Source organism: Silene latifolia, chromosome 5 (assembly GCF_048544455.1).
Source record: "Silene latifolia isolate original U9 population chromosome 5, ASM4854445v1, whole genome shotgun sequence".
Taxonomy (NCBI): Eukaryota; Viridiplantae; Streptophyta; class Magnoliopsida; order Caryophyllales; family Caryophyllaceae; genus Silene; species Silene latifolia.
Genome location: NC_133530.1, coordinates 56,574,527 through 56,596,827, shown reverse-complemented (window position 1 = coordinate 56,596,827; position 22,301 = coordinate 56,574,527). Strand labels below are relative to the sequence as shown.

General features: G+C 38.4%; 2 protein-coding genes across 2 annotated transcripts; both read right to left on the bottom strand.

Moving 5' to 3' along the window:
- Positions 1-10,646: 10,646 nt before the first annotated feature.
- On the bottom strand, positions 10,647-11,566 carry LOC141657429 (uncharacterized). The gene has a single exon (XM_074464664.1). The coding sequence runs from the start codon at positions 11,483-11,485 to the stop codon at positions 10,901-10,903; it is 585 nt and encodes a 194-aa protein (XP_074320765.1). The 5' UTR covers positions 11,486-11,566; the 3' UTR covers positions 10,647-10,900.
- A 6,137-nt stretch (positions 11,567-17,703) lies between these two features.
- Positions 17,704-20,019, bottom strand: LOC141655397 (uncharacterized). The gene is given in 5 exon segments (XM_074462479.1): positions 17,704-17,848; positions 18,005-18,069; positions 18,413-18,520; positions 18,669-18,753; positions 19,988-20,019. Coding segments are annotated over 5 exon segments (435 nt in total).
- Between the last annotated feature and the right edge of the window lie 2,282 nt (positions 20,020-22,301).

Here is a 22,301-nt window from a genome sequence, read left to right as displayed (position 1 = left end):
TGATTGATGTATCTTTGGAATTGACTGACATAAAGTGTATCCTATCAAATGCTGTAAATTTGGAATCTCAAAGTTTGAAGTAGTGTGATCTTAGAGGAAACCTATGTGTTCAACATCCTTCTTTGAAGAAACTTGTCATTGCCCAAACTTGTCTTCACCTTGAGCTCATTTGTCCCAATCTTGAGATATTTGAATTTTTGGGCACTACTCATTTCACGTTTTCCAGCATTCCTCTTTTGAGAAAAGCGTCGCTCCAACTCCATTACAGCATAGCAAGAGGCTCATCAGTGTTTAGTAACCTTGCTCGAAGTGCGCCCTGCCTTGAAACTTTGTTTCTTTTGGTGACGACTCAGGTAAGTGACTTTACATTTCGGACAAGGCTTATTACCAATAATGTTGCTACTGACATCTTGTATATTTTCAGATACACCCAGTGCCTCGACGCCTAACTATGTCTTGTCTCAAGGGCTTGGATTTGCTTATGACTCTTCCATCTGGTTTCGATATTTATGCTATTACACATATGTTCCAAAAAATTCTCTTTTACGTTCCACACTACTTCTCCTAACTTTCTCTCTCTAGAAAAGAGAGCTCCTTTTCTCTCGTTTTGAGAGCTTTAAAAAAGTTTATTAAAAATTAAAAGAAAACAAAACAAAACAAAAACAATCAACATCTTCTATTTTTCTGGGTTTCCTTTGGTTTTGAAGAACCCTAGAAAAAGAATCCTATTATCCTTCCTTTCTTCAAAATTTTATTTCAGTTTTTTTCTTTCAATCATTACACTTCCTCTCCGTTTATTGGGTTTCTGATATTGGAATGTTCATCTTCCAAAATCACTCTTTTACTGACAAAAGCTTTTAAGGGGATTGGTCTTCAAAAACCCTAGATCTTCCCTCTGACAGTTCTGTCAGTTTTAACATATCAATAAACCAAAAAAATAGCATTAATATTTTCAATCATTGGCCTTTATTGAACTTAATTGGTGCCTTTGCTGTTTTAGAGTTCCAAAAAATCTGCGCCAATAAATCGTCTTCTCTTTTTTGTGGATTGGGGAGGTAGGGAGGCTAATCTACTTCCTCTCTCTTAGGTTAGGGTTTTAATTACTATTTAAGCTGAGGAGATGGGGAAGTTCAGACCATCCAACTTCACTTCTTCCTTGTCTTCTCAAAGTTGTCTTTCTGACCAATATAATCAATCACTTTTTTCAAATCAAACCAGCTTTAAAATGGAGTTTGAAGCTCAGTTTGGGCATTTTGGAAATGGGAGGGCTGGGATTGCGGATGGTGTTCATCAAAACTTTTATCATCATCAGAATTTTCATCAACCTCACCAAAATTCGGAATTTAATCCTATGAATGCTTTGCATGCAAACATCTGGAGGTATCCTAGGTCGGGGGGGTCATAAATGTTGATCCGGCTGAATTAGGACGATCAAGGGAGTTTTGGGGAAACTGTTGTTTGGGTTTCCTAGTTGATTACCGGTTATTTGAAGCTGATTTAATTAGTGATCTTATTAGGAGGAAATGGAGTAGAAATGGGAGAATAACTGTATTCCGGATGGGGGAAATCTATGTTTTCCACTGTGAAAGTGTGGAGGACTTAGAAGGTTTGCTGGCAAGGACTACGGTTACAATAGATGGTGCTTTGATGGTCCTTGCAAGATGGTATCCTGATACGGTGCCAAGAACAGTCCGTTTCCCATATGCTGAGTTGTGGGTCCGTGTATGTGGCTTGCCGTTTGAATGTCTTAACATGCATGTGGCGCATGTTGCTGGAAAACTCCTAAGTCACCATTATCAGGTTGAGCATTTTGATTTTGTTCCAAGAAATGATTACTTAAGGTTGAGGGTGTGTCTGAAGTTGAATGAACCCTTAATGCCGGGTTTTTATTTGGCCATGGATGATGGTCATCTTTTATGGGTTCAATTTAAGTATGAAGAAGTTTTTAAGTATTGTGTCAAGTGTGGTAAGGTGGGTCACAAGGGTTCGCAGTGTAGGGAGAGTATGACTTCTGTGGTCACAACTATAAACTCAATGCTAGATAGGACGGTGGAACGGGGTTTTGTGGTCTTCCAAGCACATAGTAATCACACTATGTTCAACTTGGATCTGAGGGCTACTCCATCTACTACTCGTTACATATCTTCCAGACTGCAACTGGGTAATGCAAGGTTGGCAACAGATGGGCTAAGGAGGCAGGCAAGGGAAAGGGCGGTAAATTTTGATCTGGGGACCACGCCAGGTGGCCGTGTTTTGCCTGGTATGAGTTTCGCAGTAACAGCTCAACCATTTGCAGGACCGGTTATCTTTCAGATGGGAGCAGGTGCTGTGCATTTGGGAGAGGAAGGGGGTATTGTTGTGCCTGTTGGTGGAGTGCAACAACCTGATGAAGGAAATGGGCAAGGGCAAGATACTGTGATGGGGGAGGTTAATGTGGGGGTAAATCAGATGGAAAATCAAGGGGGTGTGGAACTGACTGCAAATGGTGTCAATGTAAATGTTACTGTGGGGGGTGGGAATGATGCTCAGGGTCCGGTGTCAGGCCCACCTGGTGCAGGTGGATGGTTGATGGGGGAAGGTAGTGGTGGTAATCAGGAAGAGTACTATAGTGCTGGGGAAGAGTTTGAACCAAATCCAAATGTTAATCCAAATGTGAATCCATTAAATGCGCAGGGGGTTTTGCAGCAGCTACAAGTAAATGATCCGTATGTGATTTTTGCAGGACCAAGAAATCAAAGGGGGGTTCTGGATCGCGACATGAGAATTCAGGAGGCTATCTTATTTAGAATTGAGGATGACCATGAGTGGACTAGGGTTCTTGATGATGATCGTGGTTATAATCAGACATTTGACCTCCCTCTGGTGGGATTCCCATTGTCTATCATTACTATGAAGGGGAAAATGTGGGTGGTGTAGGGCAAGCTGGGGTTGATGTGGGAGCAGGTGAGGGGACTAATTATGATAATGCAATTGTGCTTAGTTCAGATTTTGAGGTTGAGATGAATGAAGAAGGAGATGTGGGTATGGAGTAGGCTGGAGGGGATGGAAATTCAGATTCTTATCCTAGTAGTTGGATGGTTTTTCAGGGGGATTTGGGAAATACGTCTGATGAGACGTCTCTATTTCATCATAGTTCTGCTATAAACTTAGTATCAAGTTCTGATAATAACACTGAGGTGCAGGGTCCAAGAGTGCAGCCTAATACTGAACTGTGTCTGACTGTTGGGACACAGGAGGGTGGGATACAGGAGGGTGGGACAGCAGGAGGAACTGATATAACAAAGACTGAGGACAGATTGGATCTTTCTGTGGTTCCCATGGCTATCATACGCAAGGATTTAGAGCTGGAAGCTACATCAGCGTCTGTCAAGCCCCTGGTTGAGGTGTTAGAAGCTGGTAAGGGTAAAGCAGTCCTGGAACTGGAGGGGCAGGGTGATAATATGGGAAATGATGGTGTGGCACCTACTCAGATGAAGCTATTTGATGTCCCAGTCTATGGGAAACCATCATCAACTCTGATTGCTGCAATGGATGGTGAAAAGAAAGCTTCAAGCATTTCTGATAGTTTTATGGGGACGGCTGATTGTTACCATAAATCTGATTTCCATGAGGAATACAAGGATGCTATTGCTGTTGGGAAGAAGAGAAAGTGTTGCACACAGGTGGATGATTTACTCATTCCTAAGGATATGTCTATTGGAAGGGCCAAGGAGTACTTGATCCACCTTGCTAAAAAAAGGTGGCCTGCTGGAAGGACTTGGTCTGGAGTCCAGGGAAGGGGTGGTGGATTTAGGCTGGCAGTCACTGATATGGAGATTGAAGTCTCCTCTGATTCTTCTGTATCTGGTACCATTGACGGTTTTGCGGAGGTTGGACCATCTCAACCTCCTTCTTTTCCATGAAAGGTCTCACTTGGAATTGTAGGGGTCTAAAGAATGCGCTTGCCCCTACAATTCCTAAAATAAGAGCGCTTCTAAGTAGTACGTATTATGATTTTGTTTTTCTCGTTGAAACTAAGTGTTGTGTAAGTAGTATTGGCCCTTTGTTTAGGCCTTTTGGTTTTTCGAATAATCTGGGAATAGATGCTAATGGTAGTGCCGGGGGGTTGTGGGTAGGATGGAGAAATGAGGCAAGAATAAGCCATGTTTTGTCTTGTAATAATTTTATCGTCTTGCTAGTAGAAAAATGTCAAGGACGTTTATGGTACCTTGTGCTTTTTTATGGTTCTCCATATTGTCATCAACGAAGACCGGTTCTTCAGGAACTTGAAGACTGCCTTCAAAAACTGGTTTACCCATTCTTAATTGTGGGTGATTTCAATCAAGTTGAGTATCAAAGTGATAAATTGAGCTCCAGTAATAGAACAATAACGGGAGCATATGATTTCAATATATGGCGGATTACGAATCAAATGGTGGATATACCCTTCAAAGGGCCACGATATACTTGGTGTAATAATCGGAAAGGGAAGAAAAGAGTGTATGAAAGAATTGACCGTGCACTTGGATCAAAAGATTGGCTCTCGGTCTTTCCTAATACCGGAATCAAGCATTACCCAATTCAAATTTCGGATCATGCTCCTATTGAGCTTGATTTACAGTTGATAAAAAATAATAAGCAAAAGCCTTACAAGTTGGATGCATGGGTTTTAGAGTATGAGGAGTGTATCAACATTATTAAGGATATTTGGCGACATGAAATTTGGGGCACGCCTAGTTTTCGAGTAGCAAGGAAATTTTCAAGGGTGAGGCATCGTGTTAAAAAATGGGCTTTGGATAAGAGAATGGAGTGGAAGCAGAAATGGGATGACTTTGATAATACTCTAGAAAAGGGTATTGAGATCGCTATTAAAGATGGTAATGACGAGTTATATACAAAAACAAATGAAGAAGTACGTGAATTTTCTAAGGCATCGGCAGTTTTTTGGAAGCAACGTGCTAAGTTAAAATGGATGGTTGATGGGGATACGTGTACTAAATACTTCTTCAACTGGGTAAAGGGACGTGCGGGTCGAAACTTCATTCTAGGGGTAAAAGATAATATGGGTAATTGGGTTTATGATTCTGGCACTTTGGGGAGTATGTTTCATGATTACTACTTTTCCTTGTATAATCCAGAAATACGGGTGGATAGTGGAACTTGGACCCGAGTTACTGATTCCTTTTTGAGTAATGTACAACAAACAGTTCCAAGTGATGATGGAGATATGCTAACTCGGCCGTATACAGCTAAAGAAGTGCGCACGACGGTTTTTCAAATGGGATCATATAAGTCTCCAGGGCCAGATGGGATTCCACCAGTCTTTTATCAAAAATGTTGGAACTTTATTAAGAGGGATGTCACGGAGGCGGTTCTTTCTGTTCTTAATTCCGGGAAAGTTTTACAAGAAATGAATAGGACTTTTATTTGCTTGGTTCCGAAATGTGATAATCCAGAAGGTGTGAGTGACTACCGTCCTATAAGCTTATGCAACGTTTTTATGAGGATTGTCTCTAAGTGTATTACGAACCGTCTTTCAAATGTGATGAAATGCTTGATAGGGGAACTCCAGAATGCTTTTATTTCGGGAAGGCAAATTTCGGATAATGTTTTATTAGCTCATGAAGCAATCCACAAAATCAATTTGCATAAGAAAGGGAAGACTGGCCGATATGCTTTTAAAGCAGATATGAGTAAAGCATATGATCGTGTAAGATGGGATTTTCTACGGGCCGTTTTAGAAAAGTTTGGAATTCCGTACAGAATGGTGAAGTTGATCATGATGTGTGTTTCTTCGGTCTCTTATCAGGTTCTCTTTAATGGAGCTCCCTTAAGATTATTCAAGCCGACTTGTGGTTTAAGACAGGGAGACCCATTGTCGCCATATTTGTTTGTTCTTTGTATGGAGGCGCTGTCTTTGAATATTCTTGATGCGCAGAAGAATGGGCTCTTGAAAGGAATCACCCTATGTCGAGGGGTGGAGGCTTTATCGCATCTTTTCTTTGCGGATGATGCGGTGTTTTTTCTTCATGATAATAACAACTCAGCAAAGTCACTAAAGACCATCTTGGACAATTATTGTATGGTCTCGGGACAAGTCATGAATGATGACAAGTCAGGAATTCTCTTCAGCCCTAGTACTACGCTGACTAAGGCACGACATGGGATGAAGACGTTAAAGATAAAAGGGAAGAAAAATATTGGAAAATATCTAGGATTACCTACTAAGTTTCAAGGATCTAAACATGAGCTGTTTAGGAGCCTGATTGATAACGTCATGAAAAGAATTTCCTCTTGGAATGGGATTTTTTTGTCACCAGCGGGAAGGCTTACTCTTATTTCCTCCGTTCTCTCAAATCTTTCTAATTATGTTCTATCGGTATTTAAAATACCGGTAAGTGTGACTAATAAGATTAATTCCTTATTAGCACATTTTTGGTGGGCGGGTAGTAAATCAGGGAGGTCTATTCACTGGTGTAGTAAGAAATTCCTAAGCTTGCCAAAGCGAGAGGGAGGGCTGGGAATTCGAAACATTGAATGCCTGAAGCAAGCAATGTTGGCTAAACATGGGTGGAGAATTTTATCAGGTTCGGAATCCTATTTCGTAAAGGTTTTTCGTAAAAAATTGCTAAAGGAAGGAACGCTCACGGAAACTTTAGCGCTGAACTATGGTAACAATTTGTCATGGGGGGCAAAAAGTATCCTACATGGGCTGACTTTGGTACGACAAAACATAGGATGGAAGCCTGGTCTGGACTCAAGCTTGAATGTGTGGATTAATAATTGGGTGGGAGGACAGTGTCCAGAGCCACATCTGAGCGTGTTGGATGCTGAGTTCGCGGCGCTAAGGAACATTACGGTTAAGGACTTGACTATGCGGACGGCTGATGGGAGGAGAGCTTGGAATGAAGCTTTTGTTAGACAAATTTTTGAGGAAGAAAGTGCGTACTTGATTTTACCTAAGCCTTTTTGCAATTCGCAAATAAGGGATGAGGTGTATTGGTTACATTGAAATGATGGTGAGTATAGTGTAAAGAGTGGATATGGTGTAAATTTTGAGGAATTCATGGATCGTCGAGGATCGGACAAAGACAAGGCTAGAATAGGGGAGGATATACGCTTGTTTTGCAGGCGAAAATTGTGGAAATTGCCGGGGCCTCAGACATGGAAAATCCTAGTGTGGAAAATTCTAACAAACACTCTTTCGGTAGGAAAGAATTTTAGGAAAAGGAATATTGGGATTGACACAAATTGCAAGCTATGTTTGACAAATGATATGAACATGGAAACAATGGAACATTTATTTCGTGACTGTCCTGTGTCACGGAGATTATGGGCTTGTTCAGAGCTCGGAATACATGCTGAGTTGGGCTCGCATTTGTGTATTACGAAATGGCTAATTGAATGGATTTCATATCTAGGAAACTTGGAAGGCGGAGACGCTCGGGTGGTCCGGTTTTTGGCGATGATTTGGTGCCTATGGAGTATCCGGAATAAAATTCTCTTTCAAGGTTTGACCTTCCACCCACTTATGTTCTATAATTTATGGACACAAATGGTTGGGACGGCGGATCAGGCGATGAAGGCGCGTGAAAAGGAAGTACTCACTACAATGGTTTCCTCAGGTATATCAAGAATGGATAGTATGCTGTGGATTAGAGACAGTAAACCGGTTTGTATTGTGGGTGAAATAAGAAATTGTGACTATGTAAGGGTTAATGTGGATGCTGGATGGTGGGGGATTGAGAAAGCGGGTATTGGTTGGGAAGGTATACTAGGGAATGGGCAAAGATGTTTCAGTGAGGTGAGGAAGATTAGAGCTGAGACACCGTTACAAGCTGAGGGCCTGGGGGTGTTAGCGGTTATGTTATGGGCTCAGGAGCAAGGCATACGACACTTAGAGATCTCTACGGACTGCATTTCTATTGTCTATCAACTAGCTGGTATTGAACGAACGCATCACCTCCTTAAAGCGCTTCTAAAGGATGTTATTGGGGTTGCCGCTTCTTTTCATTGTTTAGCTATTAGTTTTATTCCTAAATCGTTTAATAAAAGAGCACATGGTCTTGCATGTAAGGCTATGGATAGTTAGGTGTACCTTCTTTTACAGCTGCCAAAAAAAAAAAAAAAATATATATGTTATATGCCTCTCCCGTCCTTGAAAAGTTGCATTTAAAGGTTAGTCATGATTTTCATTTAGAATCAATATTTTTGATTTCTAAGCAGAGGTGGTGGCAGATTCTCAGACTGGTGATGAAAGCAGTCACCAATATATGCTACCAATTTGTTTACAAGGGTTGATGGTTCCAATTGGGTCATTACCCAACTGACCTAAATGCAATCGATGTCAGCCACAAAGAACCACCCACAAGACCAATATTTACCATTGAACTACAATCTGAATTAATATTGATAGGCTGCGTTCCAGTTTTTGTTTAACAATGGGAAACTGTAGTTAAAGGTTAATATTGATCCGCAGTCCAACCTCTAAATTATTTACTGCAAGCCTATTATTCTTTAACACCTTTAATAATTCGGTTTTAGAGTAAGGTGTTTGACGTCTAGGCTCCCTGATTTGTTATTTGTGTCATTTATATTTATTGCTAAACATGCTTCGCTTGTTTGACCTGTTATATTTGTATCTATTTGGTGGCAACAGAGGGAGCCCAATATGCTGCCGGATGAACCCCCTCAACGGCTATATGTGGACCGTCCACATTCCCATTTGAAACAAGTTAAATTTCAAGGAGTATGGGCGGCATTCGCTTGCTCTGAACTAGTGGAGTACTTGTTTAAAAATTGTCTCTCGCTTCAGCAAATGATTTTTGAGGTGGGTGCTGAAGCCAGTCCCATTTTGAAGGGGAAACCATACTTCATCGCGTGGCAGAATAAGAAATCCACGATGGTAAAATTTAGTTGATGTAATTTCCTTTCGCTTGTATCATTTTTTTGAAGAACAACAATTTATTTCTGATTCTTACTCGATGGTGAATCCTATTTAGTATTAAATTGATGAGACCTAACTAACACACTTTTTATTAATTTATTTAATTCTTAATTACTAAATAAAAAATAAATGAGAATAACTATTTTTCTATTGGTTATATTTTCTTGTGGGACCATTTAAGCCTCTTGTTTAGTGTAGCTTTTTACTAGCTTAATTTAAGCTAGTTGATGTGGAGTGCTCCAATGGTTAAACAAGTAGCTTGAAATCTTTTTTATTTGCAAGCAAGTCCTTTTAGGTAACCATTGGAGATGCTCTAACAATCCAACTGTTGAGCTGATTGTCGTCTGAATGTTGGTATCACCTCATGATACACTTGGGCTCTGTTTTTTTCTTTTTTTGGTTGAATGAAGTTGAAGTGAAAGCTAAACTGAACTAAAGTACGCTCTATTGAATTGAAGTCGTGATGTGTGATCCGTAGCATGCACGCCCGAGACGACGTGTGATCCGTAGCACACATCGGAAGACATGATGTGTGATCCGTAATACGCATAAGAGAGGTGACATGTGATCCGTAGCATGCACCGGATGACGCGTGATTGTAGCACGCATAATGATGGTATTGGGATTGATACTTATTGTTGCTAATGATTGTGGTGTTGTGTAAGTTTTGATTATACCTACTCAACCATTTGGCCGACTAGTGTATTTTTGTATGTCAAAACCTTTTTCTAAACTAAATTCACCACTACGGCAAGCACCTAATATCTGTAGAGGAATCTAATGAGGACTCAACCAATTTTAAGCAATGTTAAGGAAGAAAGGGGTTTAGAGACGTTACAAGATCGTCAAGTGGAGCTCTCTTACCCGGCCATGAAGTTGGGGGTTCGATTCTTACCAGCAACATAGTTCGCTCATTTGAAAAAAGAAAAAAAAAAGCAATACTTGTTGGTAGTGGAAACTGTGTTACAGTGTTAGACTATAGGACTAACTACAAGGCCGTAACCTAAACAGTAAACACAGCGAGCAATAACTCCGAGTTCAGAAGAAGATTGACATATATCTCCATAGTCTCCAATATACAGAACATATAGGGGTTAACTTACTGAAACCGAGAGAGTAAAGTGAAGACTTCGAATTCTGTCATACGCTCAGCCAGATTTAACCATTAACTAGAAACTAGTAATACAGACTACAACTCCGCACGACTTTAGAATAATTTCATCAGTTTACATAGAATACACTATACTTTAGCATCCTACACTCGAATAAAGTCTTCTCAACAACAATGGAATTACAACAATACCTCAAACACAAAATAGTTGTTTCCGAAACTGTATTGGCCGATTAAAACCGAAGGACGGAAACATATCAAACCCAGACCGGAACCAGTCATCGTATGGGGATGCCCAGATTGGCCAACAAAGGACTAAAATTGATCAATGCAATACCTAATGCACCATTAATCATCAAACAACTAAACCAATCAATAATGCAATACCTAATTCATCATCAATCATCAATCATCAAATCAAAGTTTAAGCCCGACCCAGATCGAAAACTATACAACAACAGCATTACCTCGGCGCCTTTAAAGGGATCTAGCAATACGCAGCTTTATGACAGAATGAACCACAAACCATCAAACATTGCAATAATGAACCACAAAATCATTACTCCACAATGCTAAATTCACCATAAAAATTTGATCAAAATCCAAAAATGTCAACAAAATCTAGCCACTTCATAAATAAACCAAATCAAAACATAAGCTTGAGTAAAAAATAAAAACTTCAACTTAAACTAGAAAGCATATTCAGATCCATACGTAAATTACACGGCGAAATCCCAACAAAATTCATAAGCTACTTAACCTAAGACATAATTTATCACCGTTTACCTTTTAATTAAAATACCGTTGCAAAGAGTAAAAAAAGGAAAGCAACTGAGCAGTAGGGAGAGGGGTAGTATAATCAATTAACTGATCTTCTGATCAGGCATAGGAAAGAAGGGAGAAGCAGCAGCACCACGAGGAGGAGCAAACCCTAGAAATTTCTGCAAATTAGTCCTAATACTAATCGAACAAAGCAAGTACAAAAACGCCATCGAACAATCTGTCATATCATCACCAGGCAAATTCCTGTGGCTCATCTTCTGAACAAGTTTGATTGGAACAAAGGGTATTCTAGCGACCGCCTTTCCATCAAAAAGAGAATTCAGAAACCCGAAAACGAGGAACAAAGCAAGTGCGACAACGGCACCGGATTTGAGCTTGAACATGGACAGATCACGAGAAGCGTCTTTAAGGCTGGTTTCAACGCGATCCAACTTCTTGGTTTTGGAGGATTTGGAGGATGATAGTTGTGATGGGGGAAGAGGGGTTTTGAGGGTTTCCAGCTTTTTGGAGGATTTGTCAATGGCGGATTTGAGGGATTTGTAGGAGTTAGTGCGGTAGATTAGAAGGTAGGAGATAAATTCGCAGACAATGGCCGTGACAATTGAGATTAAGAGAATTGTTAGGCTGTCTGAGTATTTTGTTGTTGCTAGGAATTGGGACGCCATTGTTGATTGATTTAACCAAAGCTTTCTCTCTCTATCTCTAGTGGGTGTTTTTGTGATGATGGTTTTCTGAGTTGGGAAAGGTCAATGCTTCGGATAAATATAGATAGAGGTTAAACCCAACTAATAACTTTTTTTTTTATAGATTGATTAGGTAATTGTAGATCAACCTATCTCATCCTTTCGAATGATAGATGTAAGTTAAAGTCATCGGCTTTCAAACCACCTTGAAAGAGTTGGACATGAATATCCAATAGAAGCCATAAAGTCGGCAACTTTGCTGGCTTCACGAAAGCTATCACTTCATCAAAGAACTGAAGATCAAATTTTACATCTTAATAATAGGGTTTTTTGTCAAAAACTACCTTATATTTAGGGGTGTTTGTAAAAATACTACCTTATATTATTTTCTTTGTTTTCAACTACCTTTGTTTTCTTTATTTTTGGTCAAGAACTACCTACGCTAAGAGTCTAAACATATTTTGTCTGTTTTTCGACCTTAACTTATTTCAAATGACTCTTTTATATTTTAATCTTATTTAGGCCCGATGTTGGGAAGTCATGATGTACTTGCGCTTAATTTTAATAGATGTTTGTAGTTATTATTGAAATGTGAAATCCATAAATTTTTCTTATCTGAAGTGATATTGTGGTTTTGACACAATTGATCATTATTGTGTGATGTTAACAAAAACATGTGAGATAGGTTAATGTCGCCAAATCGACCAAATCTCGCCATATTTTCGACATAGGTAGTTTTTGACCAAAAAATGAGAAAACAAAGGTACTCTAAAACAAGAAAAATTATATAAGGTAGTGTTTTTCAAATACCCCTAAATATAAAGTAGTTTTTGACAAAAAAAACCCTTAATAATACTAGAAATTTCCCAAGGAATTTGCCAAGTACTACGAATTGAGTTGATAACACATAAATTATCACCTTCTACAATTAACTTCGAGATTTCTAAGTATTTAGCTGCTAACATGCCTTCTTTTAAAGCGAGAGTTTCAGCAACAAGAATACTATTAGATGTAAACACCTCGTTTCTGCACCTCCCGCCAAACACCCAGTGATGATTGGGCCGCATGTTTAGCATATGTCGCGATTTTATGACGTTTTGTAAATCGGTTAATAAAAGGTAACTCATACACTCTTGTCTACCCCTTGATTGTCATCTAGGTGTCATTACGGTCGTTTTGGCAGTAATTAGAGTACATTTGGAGTCCGGGTCAAAAACCGTCTTCATTTCCTAAAACTGTCAAATCCCGAGTCAAAAGCAATGTGCTTGTATATCTAATGTTAGGATCATATCTCATTTTGAGTCTCATATCACTTCTTTGGGCTAAATTTAAAGTTTACATTACAAAATGTGCATTTCATTTAGCTAAAATGACAACCGGATCTTTAGGCCCCTTTTACGAGGTGATAACGACTTTTTTGGGTCTGGCCTATTTCACAGAAAGTTTTAGATCTTTCTTTTAACTTTCCAACGCCACCGAAATCACCTTAATCCGAGTCTTGTAGAGAAAGTTAAGCCTAAAATACGACAGACTGTCAAACGCGTTTTCTCGCGCAGAAGAACCCTACCCAAGAAAGGACGCAGTAAGTGCTGCGCCTCTTCTAAGGGACGCAGCACCTGCTGCCCCTTTTCTCAAGGCTTTCTTTTGGTCCAAGTTTCCGTGTTTTAACCTAAGTCGGTTGTTTCCGGATCTTTCCTTCCGTATCCTATTCTTATTATAATTCCTCCGTGTGTTTAGTATAAATAGAGGCCTTCGCCTCACATATTTTTCACGCGAGTGTCCGCCCTTCTCTTCTCCCTTTGCATTCTAGACCTTGCTCTAAGCTTTTGACGCCTACGTGCTTGATCAATCGACCACGTAAGCTCAGATCATTCTGAGTACCATTCACGTTTGCATGACCGACCAATTTGACCACTACACAATCAATTAATCATTTTGTTTTAATTCCCTTTTCAAGGGCACTTTCATATTTGCATAGATCGAGTCGAGTTACCACTAAAAATCGATTTAGTTAAATCTCGCGACGCTAACATGTAAGTCTGAGGGTGTAAAATCCTATTTTATTTATTGTACTTTTATTTTGTATTATTAATGTAAGGTTTATATCATAAGCACGTTCAAAACCATCTTTAAAAACCGTCTTTTAAAACCATATTTACAAAACAGCAAAGATCTGACGTCGAGAAGAAACACAGCAGCAGCTGCGCCTCTTCGAAGAGTCGCAGTACATGTTGCGCCTCTTCCTGAGGCTGCCGCTGCTCCTGCTCTTCTTCTTCTTCCTCGACCTTCTGCAATCTTTCTTATTTTTCTTATTTCTTTCTTTTCTTTGTTCGTATCAGTACATAAATCATGTTTTAGTTAATTCTTTCAAATTATAACGTTTAAATCGACTTAAATCCCTTATAATTCGATATTTGCGGGTTTTCGTCGTTTATTTAAATCCGGGTTTTAGAGGCTCGATTCGTTCATATCCAGTCTCCGGAATTCATCTTTTGTATACAATTTTCTTTACATGATTTCAATTCATCTGAATCAAATTCGTTTTCAAGTTCAAAGTTTGTTCCTTCACTAAATCCAACACGAGTTCGTCATATAATCATGTAAACCGCTGTAAATTCTCACCTTTAATTCGTTTTATGACAATATTAGTATGCATGTAATCTGCTAAATTACTTCTACTTGAGTCAAACATCAATAATCGATCTTAAATTACCAATGAACGATAATTGACCCACGGTTCTGACTTCACAGCCAGAATCCTACTCAAGAACAGACGCATGAAGTGCTACGCCTCTTTTAGAGGACGCAGCAGATGCTGCGCCTGTTCTGGGTTGGCTTCTATCCCTGAACTTCCTTCTCGCCTTGACATAGCTCCTAATTACGTAATTAACCAACTATTAATCATATTACCACTCCTAATCTGATATATTCTTCATACTTTTATTTCTATTTTTAATTTCTTTTCTTTTCTTCTTCTTCAAAATCCCGTTTTGAGCGTGCTTTTGACGTAGATCAAATAATCATTGTAATCCTTGTAATTTTAATTCAATTGTAATTTATTATAGTTTATTTATCGCTCTTGTATGATTTATTTACTTGTCTTTCACATGTAATTAATCTAAATTCCAACTTCGACCCAATTGAGTGCTCAATTATATGTTCACCGACATAGTCTAATCTCACATGCTAGGACTAAAACATTGGATGTTGCATTGCATGCATATGATCGACGACATATCAACTATGAACGATTTCCCTAATCATTAGTATAGGCCGCTATCGAGGCGGGCGAGATTAGGTGTTCAATTAAAGAGCTTTCTAATACGTACCCTCACCCCTTACTCAAGACCTCTGTGAACATCTGTGTTCCTTGGCATCCACGAGAGTCATTCTAGACATAGAATGCTAAGGGTAACGAGTTCTTAGTGTTCATGTCACTAATTTATGTTTTGACATGGCACGGGGTATTCGAACGGTTCCAATTTCCCATAAAAATTGGTGGCGACTCCATAAATGCACGCTTATTCAAGCCCTTCCGCGCGCGCCGCGGGTGGCCCATGTCCACAGTTTGGCGACTCTGCTAGGGATGATACACTTACGTGTTACCCAGGGTGAAACTTGAACGAGGTTAGGGAATAGTTTATACGAGACAGCTGTCGGTTTTCATTACTCGACCTTCTTAGGTCGTTTAATTCGGCCTTCCTAGGCTTAAATGTTGATGAGATGGAGTTTATTATGCAATCAGATGGTCGGCATGTCTGTTGTTTCACAGTTACCAGGCCTAACCATCCTTCCACAAGAAGATACTTCATTGGGGAAAATTTGGACACTGTTGACAAAGTAAAGCTCAGCTCAGCTCAGCTAAGAAGGCCATAAGTTATTTTCAGTCCCTTTATGGGTTTACCGTGAAGGATGTTAACTTCAACAGGATGAAGTATTCACATATTTAATGTGGGTTTCAGCGAGGGAGGTACAGATCTGTCAAAGCAAACCAAATTTGCGTGTCAACTGACTTGGAATTGGTTTCTCTCTTTATTTCAGATAGGTGTCAGACCCCTGAAGGATCTGCCTATGGTATGCGGTCTGGTTTGACATTGCCACCACTGCCCAAAAAAACAAAGCTTGTTTGGAGGAGCGGTGTTTCATGCTCAAGACTGAATGCTATAGGCAATCCGCAAACCAGTGTTGATGCTGTTTTGTTTTATGGACAAATGGAAGGCGAAGAAGCCCAAAGAACGATACAATAAGATGGGAAGTGATGAAATGAGGTATAATTAGTATCGAGGATTGGTAATAAGTCGTATTGGAAAATTGTGCGGAGCATACGAGTCAAAAGTAGTTTCAGAATGTAACGTTTAGTATCGAAAGAGTTTTTTGCATAAACCTTATAGTTCATAATTAGAAACTTCAAGGTGAGATTATGTAATTTTTAATATATGACGAAGAACAAATACTTTTGTTGATTATTTTTCTGTTTCGATAAATAATCGTATCCCGAGCACATTAAAATGGTAGTTTGAGAATATTAAATTTTGAATAATAAAATAATGTTTTCAGTTTTAATTATGCGGATAAGACGTAAGTTGAGTTTCAATGGACCCAAATTTGAACTTTCAAAGTTGGCGCCAATGGTAAAAAAAATGAAATTTCGAGCATTGGCGCCAAATTGAAAATTGAATATTCGTCTTCAAACCATGTTAAAAATTGAAAATTCTTCTTGGTGCCAAGTCTAAGTTTCAAATATTTCAAATATTTGATATTGGCCCCAAATTTTGAATTCATATTTAATGTTAGTTTTGATCTATTTTCGATTTTCGTCCGCGGTTTCATTAAAAATGTTTTATTTACTTAAACTTAGATATTTTCGAATTTTTTCTAAAAAGTCTCATAGTATTTAAAATATTTTTAAAGTAATTTACAAAATATCGGAAAAAATAAGAAAAATTGTTAAAGAGATAAAAAAAAAGTAGAAGAGGTAGAAAAATGATGAAAAAGCATTTTTTTTATTTGTTGGAAAATATAATTTTTTATTGTCAATATTCGCACGCGGTTATTTGAAAATTTATTATTAGTTTAATAATTAAGTACACCATTCTTGGTGTTGAACATATAAACTTTACCTGATAATACAAATGACTTGACTCATGAATGACCCGAAATCGAACTAGGCTCAACCTAATCAAGCATATTGACCCATTGACCAACCGAACCGAACCCAACTGGCATGTTATAGTTATTCACTCGAATATCCCGACCAGTAAGTGACCCAACCTCAATCCGACTCGAACTGAATAAGCAACCTGGCCCGATCAAACCCGACCCCGACATGACCCAAACCGCCTTAAGGCTTAACCTGACCACTGACCTAAGTGACTCGATTGCCAACTTTAGAAACCTTGTACTCTATCAGTATCCCTTATGCCACAAAGAAAGCATTACTAAATTATTTTCTTTTAAAGTTCAGTATCTAGTCATCATAAAAAGATATAATTAATCAAATACATGATTCATTCATCAAAAAAGGAAACACATACTCCCTAGTCCTCATATCCTCTATTTTCTTCCATATTTCTTAATTAAACGGATTATTCAGGATTTTTTACCCTAGTTCTTTTTCTGGAAGATTTGTATAGTCTAAATTTATTAACATGTAGAGTAGTGTGTTTTGTGTGTTCCAAATGCATTTCCTTATTTCTTATGTAAAAAGGAAAGAGTAAGAAAATAATGGATAGAGGGAGTATAAGCTTACGAGTCTATTTGACACATACCAAATTAACCTTTGGCCGCGGGCCAACACTATCCACGGGAACAACAGATCACTAACCCAACAAGTAACAACACCAACTGCCTACCTCCCGAGTCACATAGAGCCATAGAGTGATAGAGGATAGGTTCAGAGCAACGACTACGTCGACTAGAGTGATGCCACAATGTCCAAGCTACGTAGTTGAGTACCAGTACGGGGAAAACTATAAATCAATAAATAACAATGTCGACCTTCTAAAATGTATCTGAACATCTTCACAACACTCTCATTCCTCGTCTCTGTTTAGGTTCATTTTACCCACCGAACTTTACATATGCATGAAGACCTTAATTCAATATTTGCTTTCAACTCATGATTATTGCCAATACAGAAACACCCGGTGAACTTAAAAGTGGCGATCATTCAGTATTTTGTCATTCAATGTAAATGCTGATCATTTCCTTTTGGGATCTCGGCTGAGGCCATGTCTCTTAAGCGTACTGATATAATTTCGCAGAAGTGTAAATTTCTTGCTTCCAAGATGATAGAAATAAACCCATGTATATATACCCATCTTATGCAAATCATTGAAGAGCTACCTTAGCCAAAAACACAAAAGATCATGCAAAAGTCACATACTGGGCATCAATTGTAGCTTACATACGGTGCATTAATTAAGGACAAAACGACTACGTTATTGTAGCTTACATATATGGTGCGTGCATTAGTTAAGAAAAAAAGGGTATGTTAAGTACCTGACCCCATAGTTTCCTACAGGCTCTGCCGACATGATACCCACATGGCGCCGCCCAAATATTACCTACAATAAATCTCACGAGAACTCAGAAGAGGTTGACCTCGCTCAAAGGCTCAAAGCTCAAGTTACATCAACATTGTACTTGGCAGCGTATTATGTGTTCGACATTTAGACATAGCACGACACTTCAACACTTCAATTTAGGACAAAAACATGCCACTACTGTTTCATCTTACTTCCCCGCATCTTACCAAGTAATTTACATGATATAAAATCATACTACAATAATTCACTATGAAACATATAATAGAACTCGCATAATTCATGGGCTACCCTCCACTGTCCTTTATTTGTGTGATGTGTTAACAACTGAAACTGAATCATAAAACTTAACTCATAGATTTACCTTTTCACCTCCTATGGATCTAATCTTGCTGTCTGCTGCAGGGCTGTATACTCTCAGAAATTCAGCTGAGAGACTAAATGCATTTCCATCAGCAAACTCAATGTCCACCTGCCATGATACAGATTACATCTTTAATCAATTCAAGCTGCCACTCATGAGTCACGAGTCATGGCTATAGGTAATAAAAAAACAGTTGTAGGATGTAAGATCTGTTCAGAAACTAAGTAATGTGCAATCTGGATCAGAAGGTACTAACACAGTTGTAGGACCTAACATCTATTTCAGATGCATCACAGCCTCTCAGGGTGGGTGGGGGTGGTCCAGATGTATGCTGTCTTACCCTGTGTTAGCAACACAAAGAGGTTGTTTCCAAATTATCCAAACTTAAAATTACGTCTAGAACTACTTTTAAGGATTGCAAATTTACAAGAGAAAGCAGTCACTTCAGCAATCCATTTTGCTTTATTCCATCTTAATCCAAAACCAAAATGATAAATCTTTGGCTCCATTTATGCCTCTCGGGGTACAATAATGATTAATTAAACAAGAAATTCAACCCATCGTTCGCATGATCATTATTTATTGAAACTTGAAAGCCAATTATCTTACTACCTATGTTACAACAACTCGATTAGTATCTGACACAGGTGCTTGTCCAAGTATCAGATTTGGCTATTTTATGGAGAAAAAAATAATAACGTGAAGTGTCTGAGTGTCCTACCCATGTCCGAATGTCAACTGTTGGGACACGGGTGCGAAAGGTATTATTAAGTGTCCGAGCAACATAATAATGCCGCCTGATGAGGTTTCGTGACAAACTGAAGTTAGTGCTAAATAAGATTATACACAATAACTCGTCTCACACTCTCACATAAAATTGGATCTTGATGATATTTTGGAGTTAGGATCATTCAATATCAAAGGATATCATGCAAGCAGTCTAAAGCCCAAAAGTACTCCGTAGAATGGCTAATTCCAGACTTACATAAAAAAGAAATATTATAGAAGATAGGACTTGTAATTTCTCAACATACAAATCACTCTCTCTAAGGTGTATCAATGTAATATTGAGCAAGTGTTTACCATGCAACACAAATGTTCCAACACATAATTTTTTTTCATGTAGTTTTAAATATCAAATTAGGCCTATTAGGGTATCCACAGCCGCAGGTTGGTTAAGCGGCTTAACGAACGATCATCCATATGATATACTATCCTAAGTTCACCTATATCTATATATTAATCCTAATTTTAGGAGGGAAAAAATCATCCATATCCCAATCATTTAGATAGGGTGGACGGATAACTACAGAGTAAAGGTAGTCTTGCTTGCCATCCCTACCCATGCTTCAAATCCCAATACATACATGGCAATTAACTACACAGATTTACTAGAATCCTGGTCAATGTCACCGCTGGGGGTACCTATTAACATAAAGAATGATAATCCTTACTCGTTGCACACTTGCACACGGGAAGTAAAAGTCTCTATGAGTTCTTTCTGGGAATTTACAGTACTAACAGATTTGTATGGCCGGACAAGGGATGTAAGGTTCCCACAAAAGTGTCACTTACCTAGACACTCCTAGGTAAATAACTTCCTCCATTTTGTAGGAAACGAAAGTTCCTACGACGTTCCACTTTCTACAACTTTGTCCATACACCCATCAGGCAACTGACTAATTATTTTTAAGGGCAAGTTTTGGATGGAAGTAACTATCACGAAAGTGGAGGAGGAGGTTAGTCATTAGTGGTAAGTGGTGGTAGTGGAGGGTGGAAAGAAGAGATAACAGGGGAACTATTACTCCCATATTGGGGGGTATTGCATCACCCTAGGCAGAGGTGAGTTTCTATTCCTTTACCGTTATTCCCACCGTTAACCACCACCACCTTTTCACCAATTTGTTTTTGTAATCTCTATGGCCATGGTAGAAAGTTATACCCATCCCAAGGAAGCCCCAAGATTTAAAGTGGCAGCCAAACAACACCTATGTAGAAAGCTTTCCAAAACAACAGAAAATAAAATATGAGAATGTTCGATTGTCAAAACAAATGGGACGTCAGCTAAAAATTTCCACAACAAAGAGAAATGATTACAAACAGAAACACTTCTATCAGGTGACATGAACTACGCAACAATGCAAATCCTGAATCAGTATTGATTGATAGAAAATTAAGTGTTTACCTTTAGCGACTTATGACTCTGAAACATAATGATATTCTGATGGATCCACAAAAGAAAAAATAAAAAAATAAAAATAAAACACTCAATTGCTAACTGATATCTATGAACTCTTACATCCTGGATATCACACAAATATGGAGACTTTCTAAGTTTTATCCAGCCCCAATTTAATAAAGTTTCGTTAAGAAGCATCTGACAGCTTTGCGTACCCCCAAGGCCCCAAACCCTTCTCTTAACATACATCTAGCACCCTCAAAGACACCAAAGTGTCATAATCGAAATTACCTCCGATGGTCACTTCTACAAGTGACACTAACCGAATCAAATGTCTCACAATCAGACTGTCCATGATACAATGTATCAATCTCTTAGCTCACAAGTTTGATAAGGATGTAGCCAATTCGATTCCATATTCTTCCCCTATTTTTGAAGTCATAGATGTTGGTCACTCTATATATACTAAAAGCATCACTAGAACGGCAAAACAGATGCACCTATTGGTTGTAACTTGAAAGCAATCATGAAGGATGTCCTTTTTAGATCAATCTGTGGTAACCCAAATTACCAATGGCCTCATTTCTCAACGACAAGATATTTTAGTAGTAACCACAAGCTCACCACTCAGTCTTTCCTTAAGCAATAAAGGAACAACTCTGATACTTTCAAGGGAGCGGGAAAAAAAAACATCCTTTGTTGCAAGAAGTGGGAAATGGGTGGATTTTCGTAAGAAACTAAGAAATAAAAAGTGATGTTTTTGAAAGTTCACCTCACTAAGAAGAATAATTACATAGCAGTCAATAAATGAGACATAAATCTTTCCAAAAAAATATCAAAGATGGAGAGGTACTAACAACACAAAACCCATCAGCGGTGAGAGTTACTTTGCATCAACTAAGTTAGGAAGTGACAAAGTGTAGAAACTGTGAGCATAAGTCACTTTAGTTAGACTGAAAGAGTAAGAGAAATGGAGGATTCACTTACACTCCCTTTTAAATAAGTTGACTTTCATATTACTACCCTTAAATCCAAATTTTACAATTTCACCTCTTTAAAAGAACATTTATGTCTCAACACGGCCAAATCCTGCATTCCGACGAAAGCAGTCAACTTTCAGGTGGTGACCATCATAAAGCACTTTATCTTTATTATTTTCACTTATCATTGTCATTTTTTCTTGATAATTTGCTTAAAATTTTCCTTTTGAGGACATTATTTTGTGAACTACAAGTCTACAACCTTTTTGAAGGACTATTTTTGCTGCCATGTGTGATGTGTCTAGATAGCCACCTAATATGACTTCAAATCTTGTGATTCTTCATCCACAAATAAGGAAGAATATCAACGCGAAAATAGAAGAGATGGACCGAAACCAAAATAGGATGAAAAGAAATCAAATTACGCCTGAAGTAGATTTGGGTAGAGCTACATATTAAATTAAAACGTACCTATACACAAGTTAACCTGTATAAAAGCACAAATTCTACTGTAAGGCGCCTTACATAAGTACATGACATCTATTTTTTTTCCTTTTAACATAATGGTTCACGGTTTTTAGGATCCGTATTGCACGATAGTAGAGTAATGCCCTTACAAGAGACTAATTAACTATTGCTAGCAAGAAAGAAAAATTGACAAAATAAGGCAAACATATGATATAATGAAAAATAAAAGAGTATATGATGATAAAATAGGGGTTGCTTACAA

Bases quoted from the DNA above. Each gene is read 5' to 3' on its own strand.
- LOC141657429 (XM_074464664.1), bottom strand. From the start codon at position 11,485: ATGGCGTCCCAATTCCTAGCAACAACAAAATACTCAGACAGCCTAACA.